The sequence below is a fragment of the Salvelinus namaycush genome, chromosome 14 (assembly GCF_016432855.1).
Source record: "Salvelinus namaycush isolate Seneca chromosome 14, SaNama_1.0, whole genome shotgun sequence".
Classification (NCBI taxonomy): Eukaryota; Metazoa; Chordata; class Actinopteri; order Salmoniformes; family Salmonidae; genus Salvelinus; species Salvelinus namaycush.
The window spans coordinates 103,185-129,893 of record NC_052320.1 but is presented as its reverse complement, the minus strand read 5'-3'; the positions used below and the strand labels follow the sequence as shown (position 1 = coordinate 129,893).

Here is a 26,709-nt window from a genome sequence, read left to right as displayed (position 1 = left end):
AGAGGTCCCGTAGTGTACCTGTGAGGAGAGAGGTCCCATAGTGTACCTGTGAGGAGAGAGGTCCCGTAGTGTACCTGTGAGGAGAGAGGTCCCGTAGTGTACCTGTGAGGAGAGAGGTCCCGTAGTGTACCTGTGAGGAGAGAGGTCCCGTAGTGTACCTGTGAGGAGAGAGGTCCCGTAGTGTACCTGTGAGGAGAGAGGTCCCGTAGTGTACCTGTGAGGAGAGAGGTCCCGTAGTGTACCTGTGAGGAGAGAGGTCCCGTAGTGTACCTGTGAGGAGAGAGGTCCCGTAGTGTACCTGTGAGGAGAGAGGTCCCGTAGTGTACCTGTGAGGAGAGAGGTCCCGTAGTGTACCTGTGAGGAGAGAGGTCCCGTAGTGTACCTGTGAGGAGAGAGGTCCCGTAGTGTACCTGTGAGGAGAGAGGTCCCGTAGTGTACCTGTGAGGAGAGAGGTCCCGTAGCGTACCTGTGAGGAGAGAGGTCCCGTAGCGTACCTGTGAGGAGAGAGGTCCCGTAGCGTACCTGTGAGGAGAGAGGTCCCGTAGCGTACCTGTGAGGAGAGAGGTCCCGTAGTGTACCTGTGAGGAGAGAGGTCCCGTAGTGTACCTGTGAGGAGAGAGGTCCCGTAGTGTACCTGTGAGGAGAGAGGTCCCGTAGTGTACCTGTGAGGAGAGAGGTCCCGTAGTGTACCTGTGAGGAGAGAGGTCCCGTAGCGTACCTGTGAGGAGAGAGGTCCCGTAGCGTACCTGTGAGGAGAGAGGTCCCGTAGTGTACCTGTGAGGAGAGAGGTCCCGTAGTGTACCTGTGAGGAGAGAGGTCCCGTAGTGTACCTGTGAGGAGAGAGGTCCCGTAGCGTACCTGTGAGGAGAGAGGTCCCGTAGTGTACCTGTGAGGAGAGAGGATGCAGAACGAGAGGAGAGAGGTCCCGTAGTGTACCTGTGAGGAGAGAGGATGCAGAACGAGAGGAGAGAGGTCCCGTAGTGTACCTGTGAGGAGAGAGGATGCAGAACGAGAGGAGAGAGGTCCCGTAGTGTACCTGTGAGGAGAGAGGTCCCGTAGTGTACCTGTGAGGAGAGAGGTCCCGTAGCGTACCTGTGAGGAGAGAGGTCCCGTAGCGTACCTGTGAGGAGAGAGGATGCAGAACGAGAGGAGAGAGGTCCCGTAGCGTACCTGTGAGGAGAGAGGTCCCGTAGCGTACCTGTGAGGAGAGAGGTCCCGTAGCGTACCTGTGAGGAGAGAGGTCCCGTAGCGTACCTGTGAGGAGAGAGGATGCAGAACGAGAGGAGAGAGGTCCCGTAGCGTACCTGTGAGGAGAGGTCTCTCCATTCAGCCTGTCCCTGGTCGTGCAGGGTAACACTCTTCACTCCTCCCAGGATGACGTTCTTAGCGATCTCCACACCCAGCCCTCTCAGCCCTGAGACCAGGACGTTGGATCTCTGCATGCGCTTCATAGCATCATGGCCCAACACGTAGCTACGGAGGAGAGCATACAGGCTTTATAACACTACATAACACCTTTATAACACTACGTCAGCCCTCTCAGCCCTGAGACCAGGACGTTGGATCTCTGCATGCGCTTCATAGCATCATGGCCCAACACGTAGCTACGGAGGAGAGCATACAGGCTTTATAACACTACATAACACCTTTATAACACTACGTCAGCCCTCTCAGCCCTGAGACCAGGACGTTGGAGCTCTGCATGCGTTTCATAGCATCATGGCCCAACACGTAGCTACGGAGGAGAGCATACAGGCTTTATAACACTACATAACACCTTTATAACACTACGTCAGCCCTCTCAGCCCTGAGACCAGGACGTTGGATCTCTGCATGCGCTTCATAGCATCATGGCCCAACACGTAGCTACGGAGGAGAGAATACAGGCTTTATAACACTACATAACACCTTTATAACACTACGTCAGCCCTCTCAGCCCTGAGACCAGGACGTTGGATCTCTGCATGCGTTTCATAGCATCATGGCCCAACACGTAGCTACGGAGGAGAGCATACAGGCTTTATAACACTACATAACACCTTTATAACACTACGTCAGCCCTCTCAGCCCTGAGACCAGGACGTTGGATCTCTGCATGCGCTTCATAGCATCATAACCCAACACGTAGCTACGGAGGAGAGCATACAGGCTTTATAACACTACATAACACCTTTATAACACTACGTCAGCCCTCTCAGCCCTGAGACCAGGACGTTGGATCTCTGCATGCGTTTCATAGCATCATAGCCCAACACGTAGCTACGGAGGAGAGCATACAGGCTTTATAACACTACATAACACCTTTATAACACTACGTCAGCCCTCTCAGCCCTGAGACCAGGACGTTGGATCTCTGCATGCGCTTCATAGCATCATGGCCCAACACGTAGCTACGGAGGAGAGCATACAGGCTTTATAACACTACATAACACCTTTATAACACTACGTCAGCCCTCTCAGCCCTGAGACCAGGACGTTGGATCTCTGCATGCGTTTCATAGCATCATGGCCCAACACGTAGCTACGGAGGAGAGCATACAGGCTTTATAACACTACATAACACCTTTATAACACTACGTCAGCCCTCTCAGCCCTGAGACCAGGACGTTGGAGCTCCGCATGCGCTTCATAGCATCATGGCCCAACACGTAGCTACGGAGGAGAGCATACAGGCTTTATAACACTACATAACACCTTTATAACACTACGTCAGCCCTCTCAGCCCTGAGACCAGGACGTTGGATCTCTGCATGCGCTTCATAGCATCATAGCCCAACACGTAGCTACGGAGGAGAGCATACAGGCTTTATAACACTACATAACACCTTTATAACACTACGTCAGCCCTCTCAGCCCTGAGACCAGGACGTTGGATCTCTGCATGCGCTTCATAGCATCATGGCCCAACACGTAGCTACGAAGGAGAGCATACAGGCCAGGGTTTTTCCTGGATCAAAAGGGGGCTTAGGTGGTGGACGTGGCCAGCCTGGCTGATTATTTTGAACAAATCAGAGGACCCTATCCTGGTGGTGAAGAGAAATGTTTCCATTTTTAAATAAATTTCCTACAATTCTACATATTTTCTGAATGCACATGGGAAAATATGTACACCCCTTAACTGTCTCCACTTTCCGTTGCAAAGTGGGATTAAAATTGATTTGTTTTTTAATAATTTGAAAGCGATCAACACAAAATACTCTAATGTCAAAGTGGGGGGGGGGGGGGAATTAACATTTGCAAAAAACTATTCATGGAAAATAATCAATTAATATATATCTTGATTATGTTAAATATTCAACCCCTTGAGTCATTAGATGTTAGATCATAAATAAAATGTTAGAATCACATTTGTCAGCAATTACAGCTGTGAGTGTTTCTGAGTACGTCTCAAAGCTTTCTGTTTAAAATTCTTTAAGCTCTCAAGCTGGTTGTTGATCATTGCTAGACACACATTTTCTAGTCTTGCCATAGATTAACCAGACGATTCAAGTCAAAACTGTAACACGGCCACTAAGGAACATTCTATGTCATCTTGGTAAGCGACACCAGTGTATATTTGGCCTTGTGTTTTAGGTTATTGTCCTGCTGAAAGGTGGATTTGTCTCCCAGTGTCTGATGGACAGCAGACTGAATAATGGTGTCTGAGTGTATTCAGACATCCCGTGGGCCCCACATCCCGTGGGCCCCACATCCCGTGGGCCCTACATCCCGTGGGCCCTACATCCCGTGGGCCCTACATCCCGTGGGCCCTACATCCCGTGGGCCCTACATCCCGTAAGCCCTACATCCCGTGGGCCCTACATCCCGTGGGCCCTACATCCCGTAAGCCCTACATCCCGTAAGCCCTACATCCCGTGGGCCCTACATCCCGTGGGCCCTACTCGCACCCCACACACACAGGGGCATTCCTCATTCCCCTGCCGTTGTTTCCGCTTCAGAAAGTTGGTTAATATTTGGTCGATTGCACATTAAATCATGATAAAAAAATAGTGAACCAAAAACTAAACGCAACCAATTAAAAAAATGTGTTGTCGCATTGCTACCTCAAACGGTCAGACTATTTTGGTGGCAGTATCCAACCCCGTCACACGGCCAACTGGATGTTCTCATGAGTCTTCCCAAGTACCCCAGGTTGAGTGTGTGTTAATGGGCTATAGATATGGTACTTACAGCTGTCTGGAGTACAGGCCTTCGTCGATCTCAGCATCATTGCCATTCTTAGCCATGCCCTGGAGAAAACAACAGGAGTGAGAACCAGTCACACACACATAATTGACTGTCAGACAGATCAGTGACAACAGACAGAGGAGCAGTGTGTGTGTGTGTGTGTGTGTACGTACGTTGGTGGGTGTGTGAGACAGTTCAGTTCTGACAGAGTTAGAGGAGGAGCAGTGGGATCCCGTCTTCGTCTCGGAGTCTGACACGCGACGCTTCTTGGACAGCGGCGAGCTGGACATCTGAAAACACACACACAGCTGAGTATACAGCACAGACACAGCTGAGTATACAGCACACACACACACGGCTGAGTATACAGCACACACACACACGGCTGAGTATACAGCACACACACACACGGCTGAGTATACAGCACACACACACACGGCTGAGTATACAGCACACACACACACGGCTGAGTATACAGCACACACACACGGCTGAGTATACAGCACACACACACACGGCTGAGTATACAGCACACACACACACGGCTGAGTATACAGCACACACACACACGGCTGAGTATACAGCACACACACACACGGCTGAGTATACAGCACACACACACACGGCTGAGTATACAGCACACACACACACGGCTGAGTATACAGCACACACACACACGGCTGAGTATACAGCACACACACACAGCTGAGTATACAGCACACACACACAGCTGAGTATACAGCACACACACACAGCTGAGTATACAGCACACACACAGCTGAGTATACAGCGCACACACAGCTGAGTATACAGCACACACACACGGCTGAGTATACAACACACACACAGCTGAGTATACAGCACACACACACGGCTGAGTATACAGCACACACACAGCTGAGTATACAGCACACACACAGCTGAGTATACAGCACACACACACACACACAGCTGAGTATACAGCACACACACACGGCTGAGTATACAGCACACACACACGGCTGAGTATACAGCACACACACACGGCTGAGTATACAGCACACACACACAGCTGAGTATACAGCACACACATACAGCTGAGTATACAGCACACACACACAGCTGAGTATACAGCACACACACACAGCTGAGTATACAGCACACACACACAGCTGAGTATACAGCACACAGTGGTCCTAACAGGAGTCTGTACACTAACATGCTGCAGCCCTGGACAGTTCCACTGACACAATCTGGCTAATATTTTTATAAATAACACTGAAAAACTATCCCTCCCTCCCTCCCTCCATCTATCCTGCCCTCCATCTAACCCTCCCTCCCTCCATCTATCCTGCCCTCCATCTATCCTGCCCTCCCTCCATCTATCCCTTTCTCCCACCCTCCCTCCATCTATCCTGCCCTCCCTCCATCTATCCTGCCCTCCATCTATCCCTTTCTCCCACCCTCCCTCCATCTATCCCGCCCTCCCTCCATCTATCCCGCCCTCCCTCCATCTATCCTGCCCTCCCTCCATCTATCCCTCTCTCCAACCCTCCCTCCATCTATCCTACCCTCCCATCCCTCTCTCCCACCCTCCCTCCATCTATCCCTCTCTCCCACCCTCCCTCCATCTATCCTGCCCTCTCCCACCCTCCCTCCATCTATCCTGCCCTCTCCCACCCTCCCTCCATCTATCCCTTTCTCCCACCCTCCCCCCATCTATCCCTCTCTCCCACCCTCCCTCCATCTATCCCGCCCTCCCTCCATCTATCCCGCCCTCCCTCCATCTATCCTGCCCTCCCTCCATCTATCCCTCTCTCCAACCCTCCCTCCATCTATCCTACCCTCCCATCCCTCTCTCCCACCCTCCCTCCATCTATCCCTCTCTCCCACCCTCCCTCCATCTATCCCTCTCTCCCACCCTCCCTCCATCTATCCTGCCCTCTCCCACCCTCCCTCCATCTATCCTGCCCTCTCCCACCCTCCCTCCATCTATCCCTTTCTCCCACCCTCCCCCCATCTATCCCTCTCTCCCACCTACCATCTATCCTGCCCTCCCTCCCTCCATCCATCTATCCCTCACTCCACCCATCCTTCCCTCCATCTATCCCTCCCTCCATCCATCTATCCCTCTCTCACTCCCTCCCTCCATCTATCCCTCCCTCCCTCCATCTATCCTGCCCTCCATCTATCCTGCCCTCCATCCATCTATCCCTTTCACCCACCCTCCCTCCATCTATCCTGCCCTCCCTCCATCTATCCTGCCCTCCATCTATCCTGCCCTCCATCTATCCCTTTCTCCCACCCTCCCTCCATCTATCCCACCCTCCCTCCATCTATCCCGCCCTCCCTCCATCTATCCTGCCCTCCCTCCATCTATCCTGCCCTCCCTCCATCTATCCCTCTCTCCAACCCTCCCTCCATCTATCCTACCCTCCCATCCCTCTCTCCCACCCTCCCTCCATCTATCCCTCTCTCCCACCCTCCCTCCATCTATCCTGCCCTCTCCCACCCTCCCTCCATCTATCCCTTTCTCCCACCCTCCCCCCATCTATCCCTCTCTCCCACCTACCATCTATCCTGCCCTCCCTCCCTCCATCCATCTATCCCTCACTCCACCCATCCTTCCCTCCATCTATCCCTCCCTCCATCCATCTATCCCTCTCTCACTCCCTCCCTCCATCTATCCCTCTCTCACTCCCTCCCTCCATCTATCTATCCCTCTCTCACTCCCGCCCTCCCTCCATCCCCCCCCCCCTCTACTAGAGGTCATTGAATCCTTCTCATCCAAGGGGGAGAAAGAGATTTCTAGGCGAGCAGCTACACTGGCCTCTAGCCAAACACAATCCGGTAGAACACGGACAAGCCTGGCCCTAGGAAAGGATATGAATAGTGGCATTATCAGTTCCTTTCAGACACAGTGAGAGAGAGTAAGAGCAAGGCGTGTTGTTTATGTTACGGTATTGTTTACTATACTATAGGAAATGGCTGCCCTGACTTTCTGTAAGGCCACACCCTATCTCTGCCTCAAACACTATAAAAACGCTGATTCATTAAACCTTTTACTGCAGTGAACTATAGGGGTTCAACACTTCACAATGCCTCGTGGTTGGGAGCTGTAACCAAGGCCGTACAGAGCAACAGGATACAAACATAAAACGCTATTTAACTCTAGCATGTCAGGTTATTGATGACAGTGGAGCCATCACACCAGGAAACGAAACCTAAAGAGAATGGTCAAAGTTTGTTTACAAAGAAAATCACAGTCCATTATTATTTCTAGAAGTAGAGACATAATAAAATGTTATAGCTACACATGACAAAACTGGTTGCAGCACATACAAAAACTATACGTCTAAACTATACCGTCTACCGGTAAATAGCTATCAAGTAACGCGCCCATGAGATACCACTCATTCCGGGACAGCGGCAGTAACTTCTAGATTCATGGCAACCAGCCAACAAGAATCGGAAATGTTGCATTTGCTGAGGCTGCCTAGCACTGTACTTAGCACATAGAATATGATCACACAAACAACGACTAATAGTTGTCATTCTAGATCAAACTCAACAAATTGAGGCAAGAGAGATTCGATCGTCAAAATGTGGACACGGGTAGCTAAATCAACGCCCGTCAATCTAAAGCTAAAAATGAAAATACCACAATGATACAGCAAAACTCAAGTCTAAAACTCAAGTCATAATATGTGACTTGTTAAACGGTGTTATTTCGAGTGAATATTCACTGGCTAACAACAAAGTAAGCACTTGACCAACGAATCTGTCTAATTGTGAACAAACAAGCTAGCTAGCTAGCCCAGACAACAAGGACGTAAAATCTTAGCGAGCAGCAACAGGTCAAAGCTAAGTCACTTAGGCCGTGTGCCGCTAATCACAAGTGATTTGGCAAGCGGCTCACGGTGGGACTCGGTCGGAACATTATTAACTAACGATCTAGCACCAGACTGCCTCCCTGTCCGTGACCGGAGAACAGCGTTTCAGCCGCTGAACTGCGGCCTAGCACTCGAAGTGCGGAACTGAAGTTATGGCTGTGGTACTAACGTTGGATTTAAATTGTATAAAAGCCTCTCAGTGGCAACGTTAGCTAGCAAACATCAGAACCTCCGAGGGTAATATATTGGCTATGACTAAGCACCTGGCATAAAAAAATAAATCGACCTGAAATAACCGTCTGTAGCTACATATGCGAGTGGCTACTATAACGTTAGCTAGGAGAACTAGCTAGCACTCGTGTCCATTGATTTGCCTGCCTTACCAATAATCCTTCTCTGTCCCTTCTCAGTGCAAACCGCTCCTCTAGTGCGGGTCTAAACGTCAATAACAACGATGATTGTAGTTCGATGATTGTAGAAAGGGTGTACGGGTTGAAAGGTTTCGGGCTATAATGTCGAGTCACTGGATGAGTCCTGTGTAATCGAGTTGCTGTGACTGCAAGACCGTGAACAAAACCAAAATGGCAGGGCGGAGGGGTCGTCACTGGTTACCACAGCCACAAAGTCAGAAACCCCGCCCATTTCTTCCCTTTTCTGTTATTAAAATCTGATTTTAAAAACGTTAGGTTGAAAAAAAATCTGGTTTTATTAACAGAAATTGAAGAAATAACCACTCTAACATTAAATTATGACCAAAAAGCAAAATAGTTTTGTTTTCATAAATGTTAACGATATAGCCAAATTTGACTGTAGCTGTGATAACTAGTGGAAACCGGTGCGGAAAGCGGTTATAAATGCAACAGGAAAGGGTGGCCTCGGTACCCGTTCTTATTATACCTCAGTGCGCAACACGCTCCGTCTCCCACTCCGTCCCTCATTGGCTAGGGCAGCCTCAACTCTAGATCTCACCCACCTGTCAGGGAATGTGCGTGGCTATGTCGTTCCCCAAAATACTGTATAATGAATGAACTGGAGTAAATAGTCCCCATTTGACTCGGGAAGAGATTTCATTCACGCATCTTTACTCTGGACATATGGTCATAGTAAACCCACATCGGTGTTGGAGATACCGATAAAAAATAATATGAAAAAAATACTAGTTGGGAGGATGTAGACCATTTCATAAACTTGGAAAGATTTGAGTGACAACAGGAATCCAGAGCAACCATTTAAAGGCATATGCCTCTAAATATTTTGTTGTGGTACCTGGAATATTAATTTAGGAGCAGCGGTGCGCCTAGAACAATTTAAGGATTGTAGCTTTTTTTACCTCTCATTTTTCACTGTACTCCTACATTTATTTGTGTACTGAGGCGCACATATCCTCCTTGTAAAAAAGGTCAGCTTTGAGCCCTGGACAACACTAGTATAGGGAGCAAAGCTGTTTGGAAAAACAAGAGTGGTAAACAGTTAATCATTGAGATAGGCATGCCTTAAATATATTGTGTGCTCTGTCTACCTCACAACAGATTCACAACTATTCATTTGACTGAGTCAATACACCAAATCATTAATGTCGATAAATCTAATTTTAGACTTGCATAGTTCAACCTTAGAAAAGCACTGACTGAAATGAATTATTACCTCTTCAATTTAAAACGACAATTTACAAATTGCAAAATGACTCGGACCTTTTCGACTCGTTCAGTAAAAATAACCAATCTTTCGACTCATTTCGTTCATTCGAGTCATTAATGCCCAGAGCGCGCAGGACTCCTATCAACTGAAAAGCAAAGCAGCAACATGTGGACAGAGATAAAAAAACAAACGCCCATCCACAAAAACGTGGACTGCTTGAAAAACAGTATGTATCTAAACTAGTAGATTGAATGAAGCTAATCGAAATATATTGATTAGAAAGCTGACAAATTAAAACAGTATTTTTTACTCCGCTATGAACATTCAAATGGGATATTTAATTAATGCCCAGAGCACTAATGAAGTTGAATTGACACGGCTCGGAGGAGAGCTGCTGTGGGACTCATTGCGGCCAGCACTAGCAGGTCAAATGAAAAACAAAATGAACGTGTCACTCAGAAAAATGAATCATGACTGGTCAGTAAAAAGAGAGTCGTTTAAAAAGAACGACTCGTTTGCGAACTCCACATCACTAATAGGCAGAAGTCGCGGGACTACACAAATGTGTGACAGATGAAGGACTGGAAGTCATCTGATAGAGTAAGGAAGTACCGTTAAGACTGTCACTTGAAAGATGCTACCGGCAGGTTGCAGTGCTTGCTACCTAGTATGGGTGCAGGGATGTGCATGAAGGTGAAAGACCACATCAATGGGTCGAAATTAGTTGATACGGTACTTGATTTTCTACATGCTATTGCAAACAATAGCCGGCTATGATAGATGGCTCACAAGCCAAGTGAATATGGAAGTACTTAGCCATATTTTAGGGTTATGGGGGTGAGCATCCTTAGTATAATTGTGGCGAATTAATGTTGGGGGAGGGGGTGGTTGGCAAATGACAAAGGCCCAAGTGGGCCGCTTCTTCTCGGGTGCAGAGGGGGCTAGAGAGGCCGTGGCAAAGGGTTCGGATCTCTGTCGCAGCAGAAATTCAAATGGATTCCTTTATGTTAGTGAGACTAATTACCAAAACCTTCTCTTCAAGCGTTAAAAACACATTTATTACACACACGACTTCTGAATGTTCCTGTAACGTTTGCCACGCGAGTTGGTCAATAACGTTAAATAAACGACATGGGTAACTAACTAGCTGCCCCTGGCTTCATGTTCTAACAAAGCCGACGATGTAGCACAAGCTAGCCAATTTCAATCTCGCTAGCTAGTTAACTGAATCCGTCGTTCCGAGCTGGCTGGCAATGGACTCAAGCTAGCAACGTGCTAGCTAATCTAGCCAACAGTAACGTAGTTTAACGTTGGCTAGCCAGTGGTTTGCTAACGACGTTAGTTATAATAAGTTGGCGAAGTAGTTGACGTTAGCCAGCTCGCTACATACATTAAACAGGTTATCAAGAAAGGACTGTCGCCATCGCTAAAATGTACATTTATAGTGGTTATTTTGGCTAAGTAACTAACGTTAATTGACCAGTTAACGTTGATACATTGACTTGCGTAGTTAGCAAGTAGCTATCTCTAGCTAACTAAATCAACTGTGGGCAAAATTCCAACGACATTTTCAGCACCACTGACTGAATCACCAAGTTAGTTAGCATTAGCGACATAGCCAAGTATGCATAACTCACCACATCCGATATTATTCGGGCCTGATCCGTAGTATCAAAATAAAAAAAATCCTTGTCTACGTAAAAAGGCTAACAACAAACGTGACAACTAATCTCAACGATCAAAAGTAGACCAATGTCTGTCAAAGTTGCGAGATCTGAGTGAGTTTTCGCACTGCTGGACTGTTGCCTGGCCGGCTATTCCCATAGACATTAGGGCTATTCCCAGCACCGCTTAGTATTTCTTCAGTTGAAAAGCAGAGCAGCAACATGTGCACGGTAGAATGAACGACCGCTCATATCCAAAACGTGGAGTGCTTGAAAAAAAAAACAGTAGGTATCTTAGCTAGTAAATTGAATTAAACTAATTTAAATATATGGATTAGAACACTGACAAATTAAACTATTTTTTCCCCCGATATGAACATTCAAATGGTATTTTTTGTGAAAATGTATTAGAAAATATTTTACCACCCCTACTTTTGGCATACATTAGTCTGGCCCAGAAGTGTCATGACGCAATGACTGCCTGATGGGACATGTAGGCACAAGAAAGACTGGAATTTAGTTGAGACATCTGGCTTGTTTGAGTGGTAAGGCGAGGGAGGCACATCTGCGACACCCGAAAGTCGGGACACTGATGTGGTTTACCAACAGTAATGCTCAATGCAACATAAGTGTGTTTATAATGTCGCAATAAACACCTCTCCAACCAACAATGTCACTCACTCAAACTGAAAATATGTGTACAATCAATTGGTGAGAGAGCCTCGACACATTCATTCGTAAATTTCCACTGTATAGGCCTACATAAATTGTTGCTAAATTGGTTTCCGTTTCGGTTACGTTTGCATGGGTCAAACAAAAACACTTTACTGATTGGTTGACAACAGAGCCTCCAACAATGCAGGCGATGGATGAAGTTGGTGAAGCGCAACTACAGAAACTTGCAGTCAAATCTTCAGGACCTTTGATCACTAAAGTTCATGCACTGAACTGGCAAAGTCGGACAATTTTTATCCCCATAATGCAACACACTTTGAAAGGACTTGACAAAAGTGATCTGGTCTTGACCAATGATTGGTCCCCCAACTTGACAAAAGTGATTTAGTCTCCTCTGCACCACTGCAAAGCCATAAACCCTACCCATAACTGCAATTTATCTTCTTAACGGTAACTCAACCCCAATTTCAGCTTTTTCCCAGCCCATTCAAAAAAGAAAAATGCAGGTCAGAAGTTGTGGGTGGGGATAGTTCCTCATAAATATTCATTTTGGGGGTGGATAAATGTAGATGTACCTGATCCCAACACTTTCTCACTAAAGCATACATATTTTTTTTTAAATCTTATAATACATTAAAGAAAAAGTTATTTTATATATTTTTGGTTCCTGCATGACCGCCCGTCGAGCATCCCATTGGTTCCTTCATGCTTGTGACACTTTTGACTGTGGGTCAAAAGGGAAATAAAAGTATTGAATTTTCACCCTGCCTGCTGTTTACCGGAGTCCTCTTTTCTAGCTAGCAGAAGCCGCAAGACAGTGTCCTTCGCGCCCGTCTGCCGAACATCTGCCCTCACTGTCTTTAACAGAACTGTGGGAAAACAGTGACCAACAGGCGAAGGACACCGTCTACCGGTCGCCACCGCCACATGCTAGTACAGCAGGCTGGAGCGACACCGTGTGTTAACTAGCTAGCGACACCGTATGTTAGATAACTAGCTAGCGACACCGTGTGTTAGATAACTAGCTAGCGACACCGTATGTTAGATAACTAGCTAGCGACACAGTGTGTTAGATAACTAGCTAGCGACACCGTATGTTAGATAACTAGCTAGCGACACAGTGTGCTAGATAACTAACTAGCGATACAGTGTGCTAGATAACTAGCTAGCGACACAGTGTGTTAGATAACTAGTTAGCGACACAGTGTGTTAGATAACTAGCTAGCGACACCGTGTGTTAGATAACTAGCTAGCGACACAGTGTGCTAGATAACTAGCTAGCGACACAGTGTGCTAGCTTGCTACTATTCTAGCACACAGTGTAACCCCCGACTGCCACCTGCTGTGTACTGGAGAAAACCACACTGGGTGCAAAGGACACTGTCTACCGGTGTCGCCTGTGTGCTAGCTAGCTAGCAGCACACAGTGTTGCCTCCTCTCTGCTATGTATCAGGGCGCTCCTAAGGACTAGCTGGCTAAGCTAGCACTCAGTGTACTTCACTCCCGCTTGCCGAACACCTGCCCTCACCGTCGTTAACAGAAATGCGGGAAAACACTGCCTGAAAGGTGGGGTGAAGGACATTACCCCCACCGATAGGGCGGTGCACAATTGGCCCAGCATCGTTCAGGTTAGGGTTTGGCTGAGGTAGGCCGTTATTGTAAATAAGAACTTGTTTTTAACTGACTTGCCTAGTTAAATAAAGGTTCATATATAGAGTCATTATTGCATGGAGCTTCCTTCCATCTCATATGTCTCAAATAAACAACAAACCTGGTTTCAAAAAACAGATACAGCAACACCTCACGGCACAACGTCTCTCCCCTATTTGACCTAGATAGTTTGTGTGTATGTATTGATATGTAGGTGCTGTGTGCCTTCAATTTTTTTTATGTAGTTCTGTCCTTGTCTAATGATGTTCTGTATTATGTTTTGTGTGGACCCCAGGAAGAGTAGCTGCTATTTTTGCAACAGCTAATGGGGATCCTAATAAAATACCAATACCAAATAAAATATCGGCGGTTGGCATCCAAAGTTATGGTGCATTACCGCCATCTACTGGAGCGTCCCTGCCTATATTTAACCTTTATTGAACTAGGCAAGTCAGTTAATTAACAACAAATTGTTATTTACAATGACGGCCTAGGAACGGTGGGTTAACTGCCTTATTCAGGGGCAGAACGACAGATTTTTTACCTTGTCAGCTCGGTGGATTCCATCTAGCAACCTTTAGGTTACTGGCCCAACGCTATGTAATGGAGTCGTAGCTTAAAAATGTACCCAAAAAGTATAAAGAGATTCCTGCAGATGCAGGAACGCCCCGAATTACACCCGTCTCAAATCACATGGAGACGCTCGTCAAAGGCGTGACATTTGCTTGCGAGTCAATTTAGATACACTGCATAGAGTACGCCAACGTAAATTGTCATACATCCATAATAAACATTTGTATTTGTTAGCTATTTAGCCCCTGGGAGTTACTGTTGTGAGTTCCTTTTGACTCACCTTAGATGTCTTACGGGAGCCACCGTTCCTGTGTTAAAGTGTTGTTACTTTGGATGTTAATACACCCGAGTCGTTTATAAAACAACCAAGTCTCGTACTTCTACATGAACAGTACTGAACTTGTCCAGCCGTTGCCTCCCTAGGCTTTATGTCTATGATGGAAATAAAAATATGTAGGCGGAAAATGTTTTAAAATATGTAACCTATTTGACTGATAAAACCTTCGCTTACAGCCCAGTACATTTTTTAATAAATCTTTAAGTCTACTTAGCACAGGGAAGATCATTACAATTCAATTTCTACAAAAGAGTCACGTAATTTATTCGCTTATTTTACCAGCATTGCTCCGCGCATGCGCGAGAAAAATAATCTTGCTATGACGCAGTTGATGCTCGTTCTTCGATGAGGTTTAACGGCGGTTGGCATCCAATAAATGCTGCATTACCACCGCCTACTATTTTTATTTTTTATTTCTTTATTTAACTAGGGAAGTCAGTTAAGAACAAATTCTGTAACTCTGATGTCAAGTCTAGTACACCCAAATACTTCTCTGCAAATAAAATTTGATTTGATTTGATTTGCAGCTGCCACCACAACCTCACTTTTCTGAGACTTACAGTCCATCCCTGCAGTACAGTTGATAACATAGCAATAAATGCTAAAAATCCAATCTTACTGAAACATATATCACTTGTTGGTTTATCCCTCTGTACTGGTACAGATCTACTAGTCACACCACTCCTCTCAGGATCCCTCCTCCTCCTTGACCCATCTTCTACTTTCTTCACTGCCTCAGCATATGACAACTTCTGCACTACGCTAACCCTGGAAACCTCAACCTACCTCTCTCGCACACGGGACATTTCTGATCCCCAGCCCCATGGGCACCCCTATAATTAACACTTACCGTTTCTTTCCCCAATGCTACATATTCCTTTGTCTCACACCTAGGAACCTTCCTCCTACACACGCCCACAAACTTGGCACCTGTAACAACATAATGTATTCGGCACAAAAGCTCATACGGGATAACTGAAATATTCAAACTTTGCCGGGCAAAGACTCAACATCAAAACTCAAAAGAACAGACAACAACTCTTCTGTTTCATCACTCACAATGACTCTTCTGAACAGACAATGACTCTTCTGAACAGAAAATGACTCTTCTGTTTCATCACTCACAATGACTCTTCTGAACAGACAATGACTCTTCTGTTTCATCACTCACAATGACTCTTCTGAACAGACAATGACTCTTCTGTTTCATCACTCACAATGACTCTTCTGAACAGACAATGACTCTTCTGAACAGACAATGACTCCACTCTCACCAACCTGTCGGCGTCGCACCAAATGACGAGCATCACAAACATAGGGAATCTTCCCCTTCAGTTGGTCAACTTTCACATTTACTGCTACCCCAGTAGTAACTCCTTTCAATGGTGCCCTTTTCTTGAGCGCGAAACAATTCACCTTTCTTGTCCCCGTTCATTTGATGCGGAGCGTCTGCTCCCGCTGACCAGCAGAAACACAAACTATTATCAAAAGACCACTTCTGGTTACCTTCACCGATTCCACAGCACCCAACTCTGTTTTCACCCACCCTGAAACCACACATGGATCCGCCAAAAGTCAAGGATCCACTTTTTCCCAAACATTTCCAAAAATGTCACTCCTACCGTCACAGACTCATCTTTATCCTGACCCTCGGTGCAAGCCTCGGGCTCCGAGAACCTCCCCACACCTGCCAACCTCTGATAATTGGCCCTCACTCACTTCCATTCCTCCTCCTGTCTTTGATCCGGTGTTCAGCTCACTCTGCTTTCACTTTCTACCATTCTTCTTCAACAAACCATCTTCCTTTTCCCGCCATTTTTAACCCGATTCAAACTGACCCTCTTCCTCCCTCTCTCTCTTTCTTCGACCTCTACCTCTTTTTTTCCTTCCGTCTCCTTATGATAATATTATACTTCCTCTAACATACATCTCATTCTTGCCCTCGCAAGGGACGTCATTCCCCTCGGTACTTGGGGAACCCACGATAGTGCAACAGTATAGCTTCCGTCCCTCTCCTCGCCCCTACTTGGGGAACCCACGATAGTGCAACAGTATAGCTTCTGTCCCTCTCCTCGCCCCTACTTGGGGAACCCACGATAGCCCATCGGAGGAGATTAAATGCAATTGGCATCCAATATGTTGCATTACCCAACTGAACTATAGTATGAATCCACTTTGTGATACAAAAGGGGAAACCGGAAGATGTTTTTTTGTGATATCCAATTGGTAGTTACAGTCTTGTCCCATTGCTGCAACTCCCCTGCGGACTCGGGAGAGGCGAAGGTCAAGAGCCATGTGTCCTCCGAAACACGACCCTGCCAAGCTGCACTGCTTCTTCACACACTGCTCGCTTAACCCGGAAGCCAGGCGCACCGATGTGTCGGAGGAAACACGGAAAATGGCGACCAAAGTAGGCTTGCAGGCGCCCGGCCCACCACAAGGAGTTGCTAGGAAATCCCGGCCAGCCAAACCCTCCCCTAACCCGGACGACGCTGGGCCAATTGTGCACCGCCTCATGGGTCTCCTGGTCTCGGTCACGACACAGCCTGGAATCAAACCCGGGTCTGTAGTGACGACTCAATCACTGCAGTGCCTTAGACCACTGCGCCACTCGGGAGGCCTAAAAATATATTTTGAATTACACTACCCACGACCCTGACTCTGCTCCGGCACCATGCCAACGGCCTCAGAGGCCAGGACGCCACCACTCAACACACCCTGTAAATCTCCTGAAGTCAAATCTCGTATACCCAAATACTTCTCTGCAGCTGCCTCTACAACATCAATTTAATGTGATTTATGTTCCATTTCTGCGGTACAGTTGATAACCATTCATATTCATTCTTAAAATAAAGTGGTGATCCTAACTGACCTAAAACAGGGAATTTTTACTACGATTAAATGTCAGGAATTGTGAAAAACTGAGTTTAAATGTATTTGGCTAAGGTGTATGTAAACGTCCGACTTCAACTGTACATACATACATACATAGTGCATTCTGAAAGTATTCAGACCCCTTGACTTTTTCCACATTTTGTTACGTTACAGCCTTGTTCTAAAATTGATTACATTGTTTTTTTTCTCCCTCAATCTGCACACAATACACCATAATGACAAAGCAAAAACAGGTTTTTAGAACTTTTTGCAAAGGTATTACAAATAAAAAAACTGATATCACATTTACATAAGTATTCAGACCCTTTACTCAGTACTTTGTTGAAGCACCTTTGGCAGCGATTACAGCCTCGAGTCTTCTTGGGTATGACGCTACAAGTTTGGCACACCTTTATTTGGTGAGTATCTCCCATTCTTCTCTGCAGATCCTCTCAAGCTCTGTCTGGTTGGATGGGGAGCATCGCTGCACAGCTATTTTCAGGTCTCTCCAGAGATGTTCGATCCGGTTCAAGTCCGGGCTCTGGCTGGGCCACTCAAAGACATTCAGAGACTTGTCCCGAAGCCAGTACTGCGTTGTCTTGGCTGTGTGCTTAGGCTCGTTGTCCTGTTGGAAGGTGATCCTTCGTCCCAGTCTGAGGTCCTAAGCACTCTGGAGCAGGTTTTCATCAAGGATCTCTCTGTACTTTGCTCCGTTTAACTTTCCCTCGATCCTGACTAGTCTCCCGGGACAACCATCACCACAGAGGAACTATAGATCTCTGTCAGAGTGACCATTGGGTTCTTGGTCACCTCCCTGACCAAGGCCCTTCTCCCCTGATTGCTCGGTTTGGCCGGGCGGCCAACTCTAGGAAGAGTCTTGGTGGTTCCAAACTTCTTCCATTTAAGAATGATGGAGGCCACTGTGTTCTTGGGGACCTTCAATCCTGCAGACATTTTTTGGTACCCTTCCCCAGATCTGTGCCTCGACACAATCCTGTCTCGGAGCTCTACAGACTATTCCTATAGAGCAGGTATTCCCAAACTGGGGCAATGCCGTAGGGGGTACGCCAAATAAAAATGTGATTCACATTTTCAAACGGTCCATTTATATTTTCCAACGGGACTATACATTTGGGTGAGTTTTGTCTCTCTCGCCTGAGTAGCCTCGTTTCACTGCCAAAAATAAAATTAAACCATCTAGTGTTCAGCAAAATAACAACACAATGTCAAATACAGATAGCCTAGTCAATTATTTAACATCCAATCACATTAACCATTACTCTCTTGAGGGAATTCCACTAACGGTCCGTATGTAGCCAAACGTAGCTGCTGCTCATGTTGGTATCTGTACTGATGGAGCAACAGCCATGACAGGGAGACATAGTGGAGGGGTAACGCCATGACAGGGAGACATAGTGGAGGGGTAACGCCATGACAGGGAGACATAGTGGAGGGGTAACGCCATGACAGGGAGACAACGTGGAGTGGTAACGCCATGACAGGGAGACATAGTGGAGTGGTAACGCCATGACAGGGAGACATAGTGGAGTGGTAACGCCATGACAGGGAGACATAGTGGAGGGGTAACGCCATGACAGGGAGACATAGTGGAGTGGTAACGCCATGACAGGGAGACATAGTGGAGGGGTAAAGCCATGACAGGGAGACATAGTGGAGGGGTAACGCCATGACAGGGAGACATAGTGGAGGGGTAACGCCATGACAGGGAGACATAGTGGAGGGGTAACGCCATGACAGGGAGACATAGTGGAGTGGTAACGCCATGACAGGGAGACATAGTGGAGGGGTAACGCCATGACAGGGAGACATAGTGGAGGGGTAACGCCATGACAGGGAGACATAGTGGAGGGGTAACGCCATGACAGGGAGACATAGTGGAGGGGTAACGCCATGACAGGGAGACAACGTGGAGTGGTAACGCCATGACAGAGAGACATAGTGGAGGGGTAACGCCATGACAGGGAGACAACGTGGAGTGGTAACGCCATGACAGGGAGACAACGTGGAGGGATAACGCCATGACAGGGAGACATAGTGGAGGGGTAACGCCATGACAGGGAGACAACGTGGAGTGGTAACGCCATGACAGGGAGACATAGTGGAGGGATAACGCGCGTGCAAGCAGTTTCTCCCGACGCCGCTTGGGTACACTGCAGCATCCACCGAGAGGCTCTTGCTGCCAAGGGAATGCCTGACAGCTTGAAAGACGTTTTGGACACTACAGTGAAAATGGTTAACTTTGTTAAAGCATGGCACCCTGGACTCTCGTGTATTTTCTGCACTATGCAATGATATGGGCAGCGTCCATGTAACGCTTTTACAACATACAGAAGTGCGCTGGTTATCAAGGGGCAAAGTATTGACACGTTTTTTTGAATTGAGAGACGATCTTACAATTTTCTTTACTGACCATAATTTTCACTTGTCTGACCGCTTGCATGATGACGAGTTTCTTACACGACTGGCCTATCTGGGTGATGTTTTTTCTCGTCTGAATGATCTGAATCTAGGATTACAGGCGCTCTCCGCAACTATATTCAATACGCGGGACAAAATTGAGGCTATGGTTAAGAAGTTGGAGCTCTTCTCTGTCTGAATTAACGAGGGCAACACACAGGTCTTTCTATCATTGTATGATTTTTTGTGTGCAAATTAACTCACGTTTACGGACAATGTCAAATGTGATATAGTGAAGCACCTGAGTGATTTGGGTGAGCAATTACGCAGGTACTTTCCCGAAACGGATGACACAAACAACTGGATTCGTTATCTCCTTCATGCCCTGCCTCCAGTCCACTTACTGATATCTGAACAAGAGAGCCTCATCGAAATTGCAACAAGCGGTTCTGTGAAAATTGAATTTAATCAGAAGACACTGCCAGATTTCTGGATTGGGCTGCGCTCAGAGTATCCTGCCTTGGCAAATCGCGCTGTTAAGACACTGATGCCCTTTGCAACCACGTACCTATGTGAGAGTGGATTCTCGGCCCTCACTAGCATGAAAACTAAATACAGGCACAGACTGTGTGTGGAAAATGATTTAAGACTGAGACTCTCCAATATAACCCAACATTGCAGAGTTATGTGCATCCTTTCAAGCACACCCTTCTCATTAACCTGTGGTGAGTTATTCACCATTTTCGATTAACAAATAAGGTTTTATATGTAAGATGGTTAAATAAAGAGCAAAATTATTATTTGTATTATTTCTTCCCACAAGCCGGGTTGTGACAACTCACACTCATTCTTATGTTTAATAAATGCATTGTATAGTGTGTGTGTGTGTGTGTGTGTGTGGGGGGGGGGGGGGGGGGCTTACAATGATGGTTAAAAACAACATTTGGGAGTGCACTGACCCTGGTGCTAGAGGGGGTACAGCTGACCCTGGTGCTAGAGGGGGTACAGCTGGAGGTTGAATGTTTGAAGGGGTACGGGACTATAAAACGTTTGGGAACCACTGTGCATAGAGACTGATAGAGGCCTCTAGTAGCCAAAAGGCTACATTAGAATGGGCATGGCCATTGAGGGCTTCCACCATTTTAATGTAGTCAACTGGGTGGGACTTCCAACTTCATTGGCTGATCCCTCCTGGTGACCCTGTTGGAGTCATGTCCAACCGGGTCAGCCAATCGCGAAGAGAAAATGTACTATTTCAAAACGTGTTTTATAGTTTAGTTCTGAACAAAAGTGTTTATTACGTTCCACTGTTTCTACATTTCTGAACCCTAAAAAAAGTACCGGTTTATATCGTTCCTTTCTGTTCCTTTTTAAACCTCAAACTTTTTTTGAGACATTTAACTTGACATTACATTACTTCACCAATCAGTGAGGATAATGCAGCTTGCCATGGAGCTATAGTTGTTTACATGCGCAATGGATAGACAAGTGTAGGGTGTGAGATTCGACTGAAATTTTGCTGGTGGGGAGAGAGCAAGAGAGGGTGGAGGAGGCGGCTTGACCTGGAAGAGCTAGGCATCTTATTATGAGATGCATTATCTGAATTAGGCCCACAGAATTATACCTACGGAGGAGTGGCTTCTATGGAGGAACTTCGAATGTCTTTGAACTTCTGAGAGTTGGTTTAATCTTGGACCAGAGCAAACGTTAACTAACTAGCTAACAAGCTTGTGTGTGCAGAGCAGCAGTATAATTAAAACCTGTCTAGCCCCGGGGTTTCGCTAGCGGAACTCCTCCCACATTCCACTGAAAAGGCAGAGCGCGAAATTCAAAATATATTTTTTAGAAATATTTAACTTTCACACATTAACAAGTCCAATACAGCAAATGAAAGATAAACATCTTGTGAATCCAGCCAACATGTCCGATTTTTAAAATGTTTTACAGAGAAAACACCACGTATATTTATGTTAGCTCACCACCAAATACAAAAAAGGACAGACATTTTTCACAGCACAGGTAGCATGCACAAAACCAACCTAACTAACCAAGAACCAACCTAACTAACCAAGAAACAACTTCATCAGATGACAGTCTTATAACATGTTATACAATAAATCTATGTTTTGTTCGAAAAATGTGCATATTTGAGGTATAAATCAGTTTTACATTGCAGCTACCATCACAGCTACCGTCAGAAATAGCACCGAAGCAGCCAGAGTAATTACAGACACCAACGTGAAATACCTAAATACTCATCATAAAACATTTCTGAAAAATACATGATGTACAGCAAATGAAAGACAAGCATCTTGTGAATCCAGCCAATATTTCCGATTTCTTAAGTGTTTTACAGCGAAAACACAATATAGCATTATATTAGCTTACCACAATAGCCAGAAACACAAGCCATTTACCAGCAGCAAAAGTTAGCGATCGTAACAAACCAGCAAAAGATATATAATTTTTGACTAACCTTGATAAGCTTCATCAGATGACAGTCCTATAACATCAGGTTATACATACACTTATGTTTTGTTCGAAAATGTGCATATTTAGAGCTGAAATCAGTGGTTATACATTGTGCTAACGTAGCATCTTTTTCCCACAACGTCCGGATATTTTTCTGACACTCACATATTCTGACCAAATAACTATTCATAAACATTACTAAAAAATACATGTTGTATAGGAAATGATAGATACACTAGTTCTTAATGCAATCGGCGTGTTAGAATTCTAAAAATAACTTCATTACGACATGCAGTTTACGTTATGGCGAGAGCGTGCCCAAAATCTGGGCGCAAACTACTAGTTCACATGTTCGACAGATATATGAAATAGCATCATAAAATGGGTCCTACTTTTGATGATCTTCCATCAGAATGTTGTACAAGGGGTCCTTTGTCGGGAACAATCGTTGTTTGGTTTTAGAATGTCCTCTTCTCCAGTCAATTAGCACGGAAAGCTAGCAAAGTGGCGCGAAGCTCTCCTTCGTGAACAAACGCAGACAAAGCAACACGCCTAACGTCCCGAAAAAATTTCAGTAATCTAATAAAACTATATTGAAAAAACATACTTTACGATGATATTGTCACATGTATCAAATAAAATCAAAGCCGGAGATATTAGTCGTCTATAACGACAGCTTTACAGAAGGCAATACCAGGTCCCTTCTCGCGCGTTCCAGAAAACAGGAAATTGGGGTCACGTCATGCCAAGAGCTTTTATTCGACCTCAGATCATGTTATACACTCCATTTCTTCTCTCACTGCCTGTTGACATCTAGTGGAAGGCGTATGAAGTGCATGTATACTAATAAATATCAAGCACATTTATAGGCAGGCCCTAGAACAGAGCATCGATTTCAGATTTTCCACTTCCTGTCAGGAAGTTTGCTGCAAAATGAGTTCTGTTTTACTCACAGATATAATTCAAACGGTTTTAGAAACTAGAGAGTGTTTTCTATCCAATAGTAATAATAATATGCATATTGTACGAGCAAGAATAGAGTACGAGGCCGTTTAAATTGGGCACGATTTTCCCCCAAAGTGTAAATAGCGCCCTCTATCCTTTAAAAACACCTTGTTTTTTAGTTAATAAAAACAGTGAAAGGTGATAAAGATACTACAGTTAAGTAGCATTGAAAAAGTTAATAGATTCTTCTGTCATTAAAAATCTCTCAGTAGGCTACAGTAGCCTATCCTTCAGAATGAAGCTGGTAAGGTCAGTAGCCTATGGTTCAGAGAGGGAGGGGCTACGGTAGCCTATGTTCGGAGGGGTTGGGGCAGGTAGCCTACACACAGACACACACTGGCAAAGATTTTCAGCTGGCAGCCAGACACTGGAATAGGTTTCTGAGTGACAGAGTGAGGGCTTTGCATTGTCGTGGTTTTTTTGTTGTTGAAAAAAATCAGGTTCCAATTCTTTTAAAATAACAGTTCTGTTCTGGAACCGTATAGATCACTTTCGTTCCTGGTTCTGATTCTGTTCCTCTAAAAAGTTTGTTATTTTCGGTTCTGTTCCCTGAACCGGTTCCAACCCCTGCTTCAAAATAGAAATGGGCTAAAAACGTCATTTTTTTATTTGACCTTCATTTAAGCAGGGAGTCTTGCATATACAATTCCATAAGACAAAGTCAAATATAACACAAAACAAATAAAATACAGCACAACACAAATATTAAAGAAAAACTATTACTTTCTTCAATAAGAAGGTCCCTAATCAATATTTAACATTGCCCGAGTGGCACCAGAACATCCAATTGTCATGTTTTTTGTAGTTGGTTCCAACAATGAGGTGATCTAAACCTAAAAGTGTATTTATTTAGTTCATTTTTGATACAGAATATTGAAACTGTCACGTTCCTGACCTGTTTTCCTTGTTTTTGTATGTGTTTAGTTGGTCAGGGCGTGAGTTGGGGTGGGCATTCTATGTTATGTGTTTCTATGTTGGGTTAAACGTGTTGCCTGATATGGTTCTCAATTAGAGGCAGGTGTTTGACGTTTCCTCTGATTGAGAACCATATTAAGGTAGGCTGTTCTCACTGTTTGTTTGTGGGTGATTGTTCCTGTGTCTGTGTCTGTTGCACCACACGGGACTGTTTCGTTTGCTCGTTCGTTCACGTCGTTTATTTGTTTTGTATTTTGTCAGTGTTCTGTTTTGGTTGGATCTTCATTAAATTTCATTATGTATTCAGCACCCGCTGCGCATTGGTCCGCTCAATCACCAATAGACGATCGTTACAGAAACTGTCACCTGTGATTAAGTGAAGGACCGGCATCCAAAGGTTTGTGGCTGTTGCAATTTGGTAAATGGTGTCAACATAGTCAACAAATGGCAGGAAAGTTGACAGTACAATCTGCTTCCTGCTATGTCGGGACAGGCGAGATCTATTTCTAAAAAAGAAGTCCACTATAAATCTGCACTTTTTAACTAGTTCATCCGTATGTTTAAAAAAAAAAAACATTACATCTTTTGTCAAGCCAAATGGTCAGATATTTATAGGCGGGAACCCGATCAATGGGAGAACCATGCAATTAATAAATATTTTGTCATTTTTGCGAGAATTAGAAAACAACATAAGGTATTTAGACCCCTTGACTTTTCCCCAAAAAATTTCTGATACAGACGGAATTTAAAATGTATTAAATTGAGAATTTGTGCCACTGGCGTAAACACAATACACCAGAATGTCAAAGTGGAATTATGTTTTTAGACATTTTGAAAATGAATTAAATGTCTTGAGTCTAAGTATTCAACCCCTTTGTTATGACAAGCCTAAATAAGTTCAGGAGTAATCATTCGCTTAACAAGTCACATAATAAGTTGTGTGCAATAATAGTGTTTAACATGATTTTTAAATGACTACCTCATCTATGTACACCTCACGTACAGATAAATTGTAAGATCCCCCAGTCGAGCAGTGAATTTCAAACACAAAGACCAAGGAGGTTTTCCTCTCAAAGGGCAGATGGGTAAAGAAAGAAGCAGACACTGAATATCCCTTTGAATGGTGTTTATTTGTTATTTTATTTGTTTTTCTTTAGGATCCTCATTAGCCGACACCAATGGCGACAGATAGACTTACTGGCGTCTGACATATAACAAAAAAGACATACAAAATACTTTCCAATTTACATACATTTAAAAACATGAACATGTAGTGTGTGTATCTATCAGTTCCACATACGTGTCAGTACACACACACAACCAGTAGGTCACATGTCAGTACACACAACCAGTAGGTCACATGTCAGTACATACATACAACCAGTAGGTCACATGTCAGTACATACATACAACCAGTAGGTCACATGTCAGTACATACATACAACCAGTAGGTCACATGTCAGTACATACATACAACCAGTAGGTCACATGTCAGTACATACAACCAGTAGGTCACATGTCAGTACATACAACCAGTAGGTCACATGTCAGTACACACAACCAGTAGGTCACATGTCAGTACACACAACCAGTAGGTCACATTTCATTACACACAACCAGTAGGTCACATGTCAGTACATACATACAACCAGTAGGTCACATGTCAGTACATACATACAACCAGTAGGTCACATGTCAGTACATACAACCAGTAGGTCACATGTCAGTACACACAACCAGTAGGTCACATTTCATTACACACAACCAGTAGGTCACATGTCAGTACATACATACAACCAGTAGGTCACATGTCAGTACATACATACAACCAGTAGGTCACATGTCAGTACATACATACAACCAGTAGGTCACATGTCAGTACATACAACCAGTAGGTCACATGTCAGTACACACACAACCAGTAGGTCACATGTCAGTACACACAACCAGTAGGTCACATGTCAGTACACACAACCAGTAGGTCACATGTCAGTACACACAACCAGTAGGTCACATGTCAGTACATACAACCAGTAGGTCACATGTCAGTACATACACACAACCAGTAAGTCACATGTCAGTACACACAACCAGTAGGTCACATGTCAGTACACACAACCAGTAGGTCACATGTCAGTACACACACACAACCAGTAGGTCACATGTCAGTACACACAACCAGTAGGTCACATGTCAGTACACACAACCAGTAGGTCACATGTCAGTACACACACACAACCAGTAGGTCACATGTCAGTACACACACACAACCAGTAGGTCACATGTCAGTACACACAACCAGTAGGTCACATGTCAGTACACACAACCAGTAGGTCACATGTCAGTACACACAACCAGTAGGTCACATGTCAGTACATACAACCAGTAGGTCACATGTCAGTACATACAACCAGTAGGTCACATGTCAGTACATACAACCAGTAGGTCA

At 45.1% G+C, this 26,709-nt stretch overlaps 1 protein-coding gene across 1 annotated transcript in view; it reads right to left on the bottom strand.

Moving 5' to 3' along the window:
* The window catches only part of uba1 (ubiquitin-like modifier activating enzyme 1), a 45,944-nt gene extending 37,320 nt beyond the window's left edge, over positions 1 to 8,624 (bottom strand). Inside the window, exons 1-4 of the mRNA XM_039007770.1 lie at positions 8,423 to 8,624; positions 4,341 to 4,457; positions 4,171 to 4,229; positions 1,305 to 1,473 (exon numbers count right to left, since the gene is read on the bottom strand). Of these exons, the coding sequence (XP_038863698.1) occupies positions 1,305 to 1,473; positions 4,171 to 4,229; positions 4,341 to 4,457 (345 nt within the window). The 5' untranslated portion in view covers positions 8,423 to 8,624. The remainder of the gene's footprint in view (positions 1 to 1,304; positions 1,474 to 4,170; positions 4,230 to 4,340; positions 4,458 to 8,422) is intronic.
* Between the last annotated feature and the right edge of the window lie 18,085 nt (positions 8,625 to 26,709).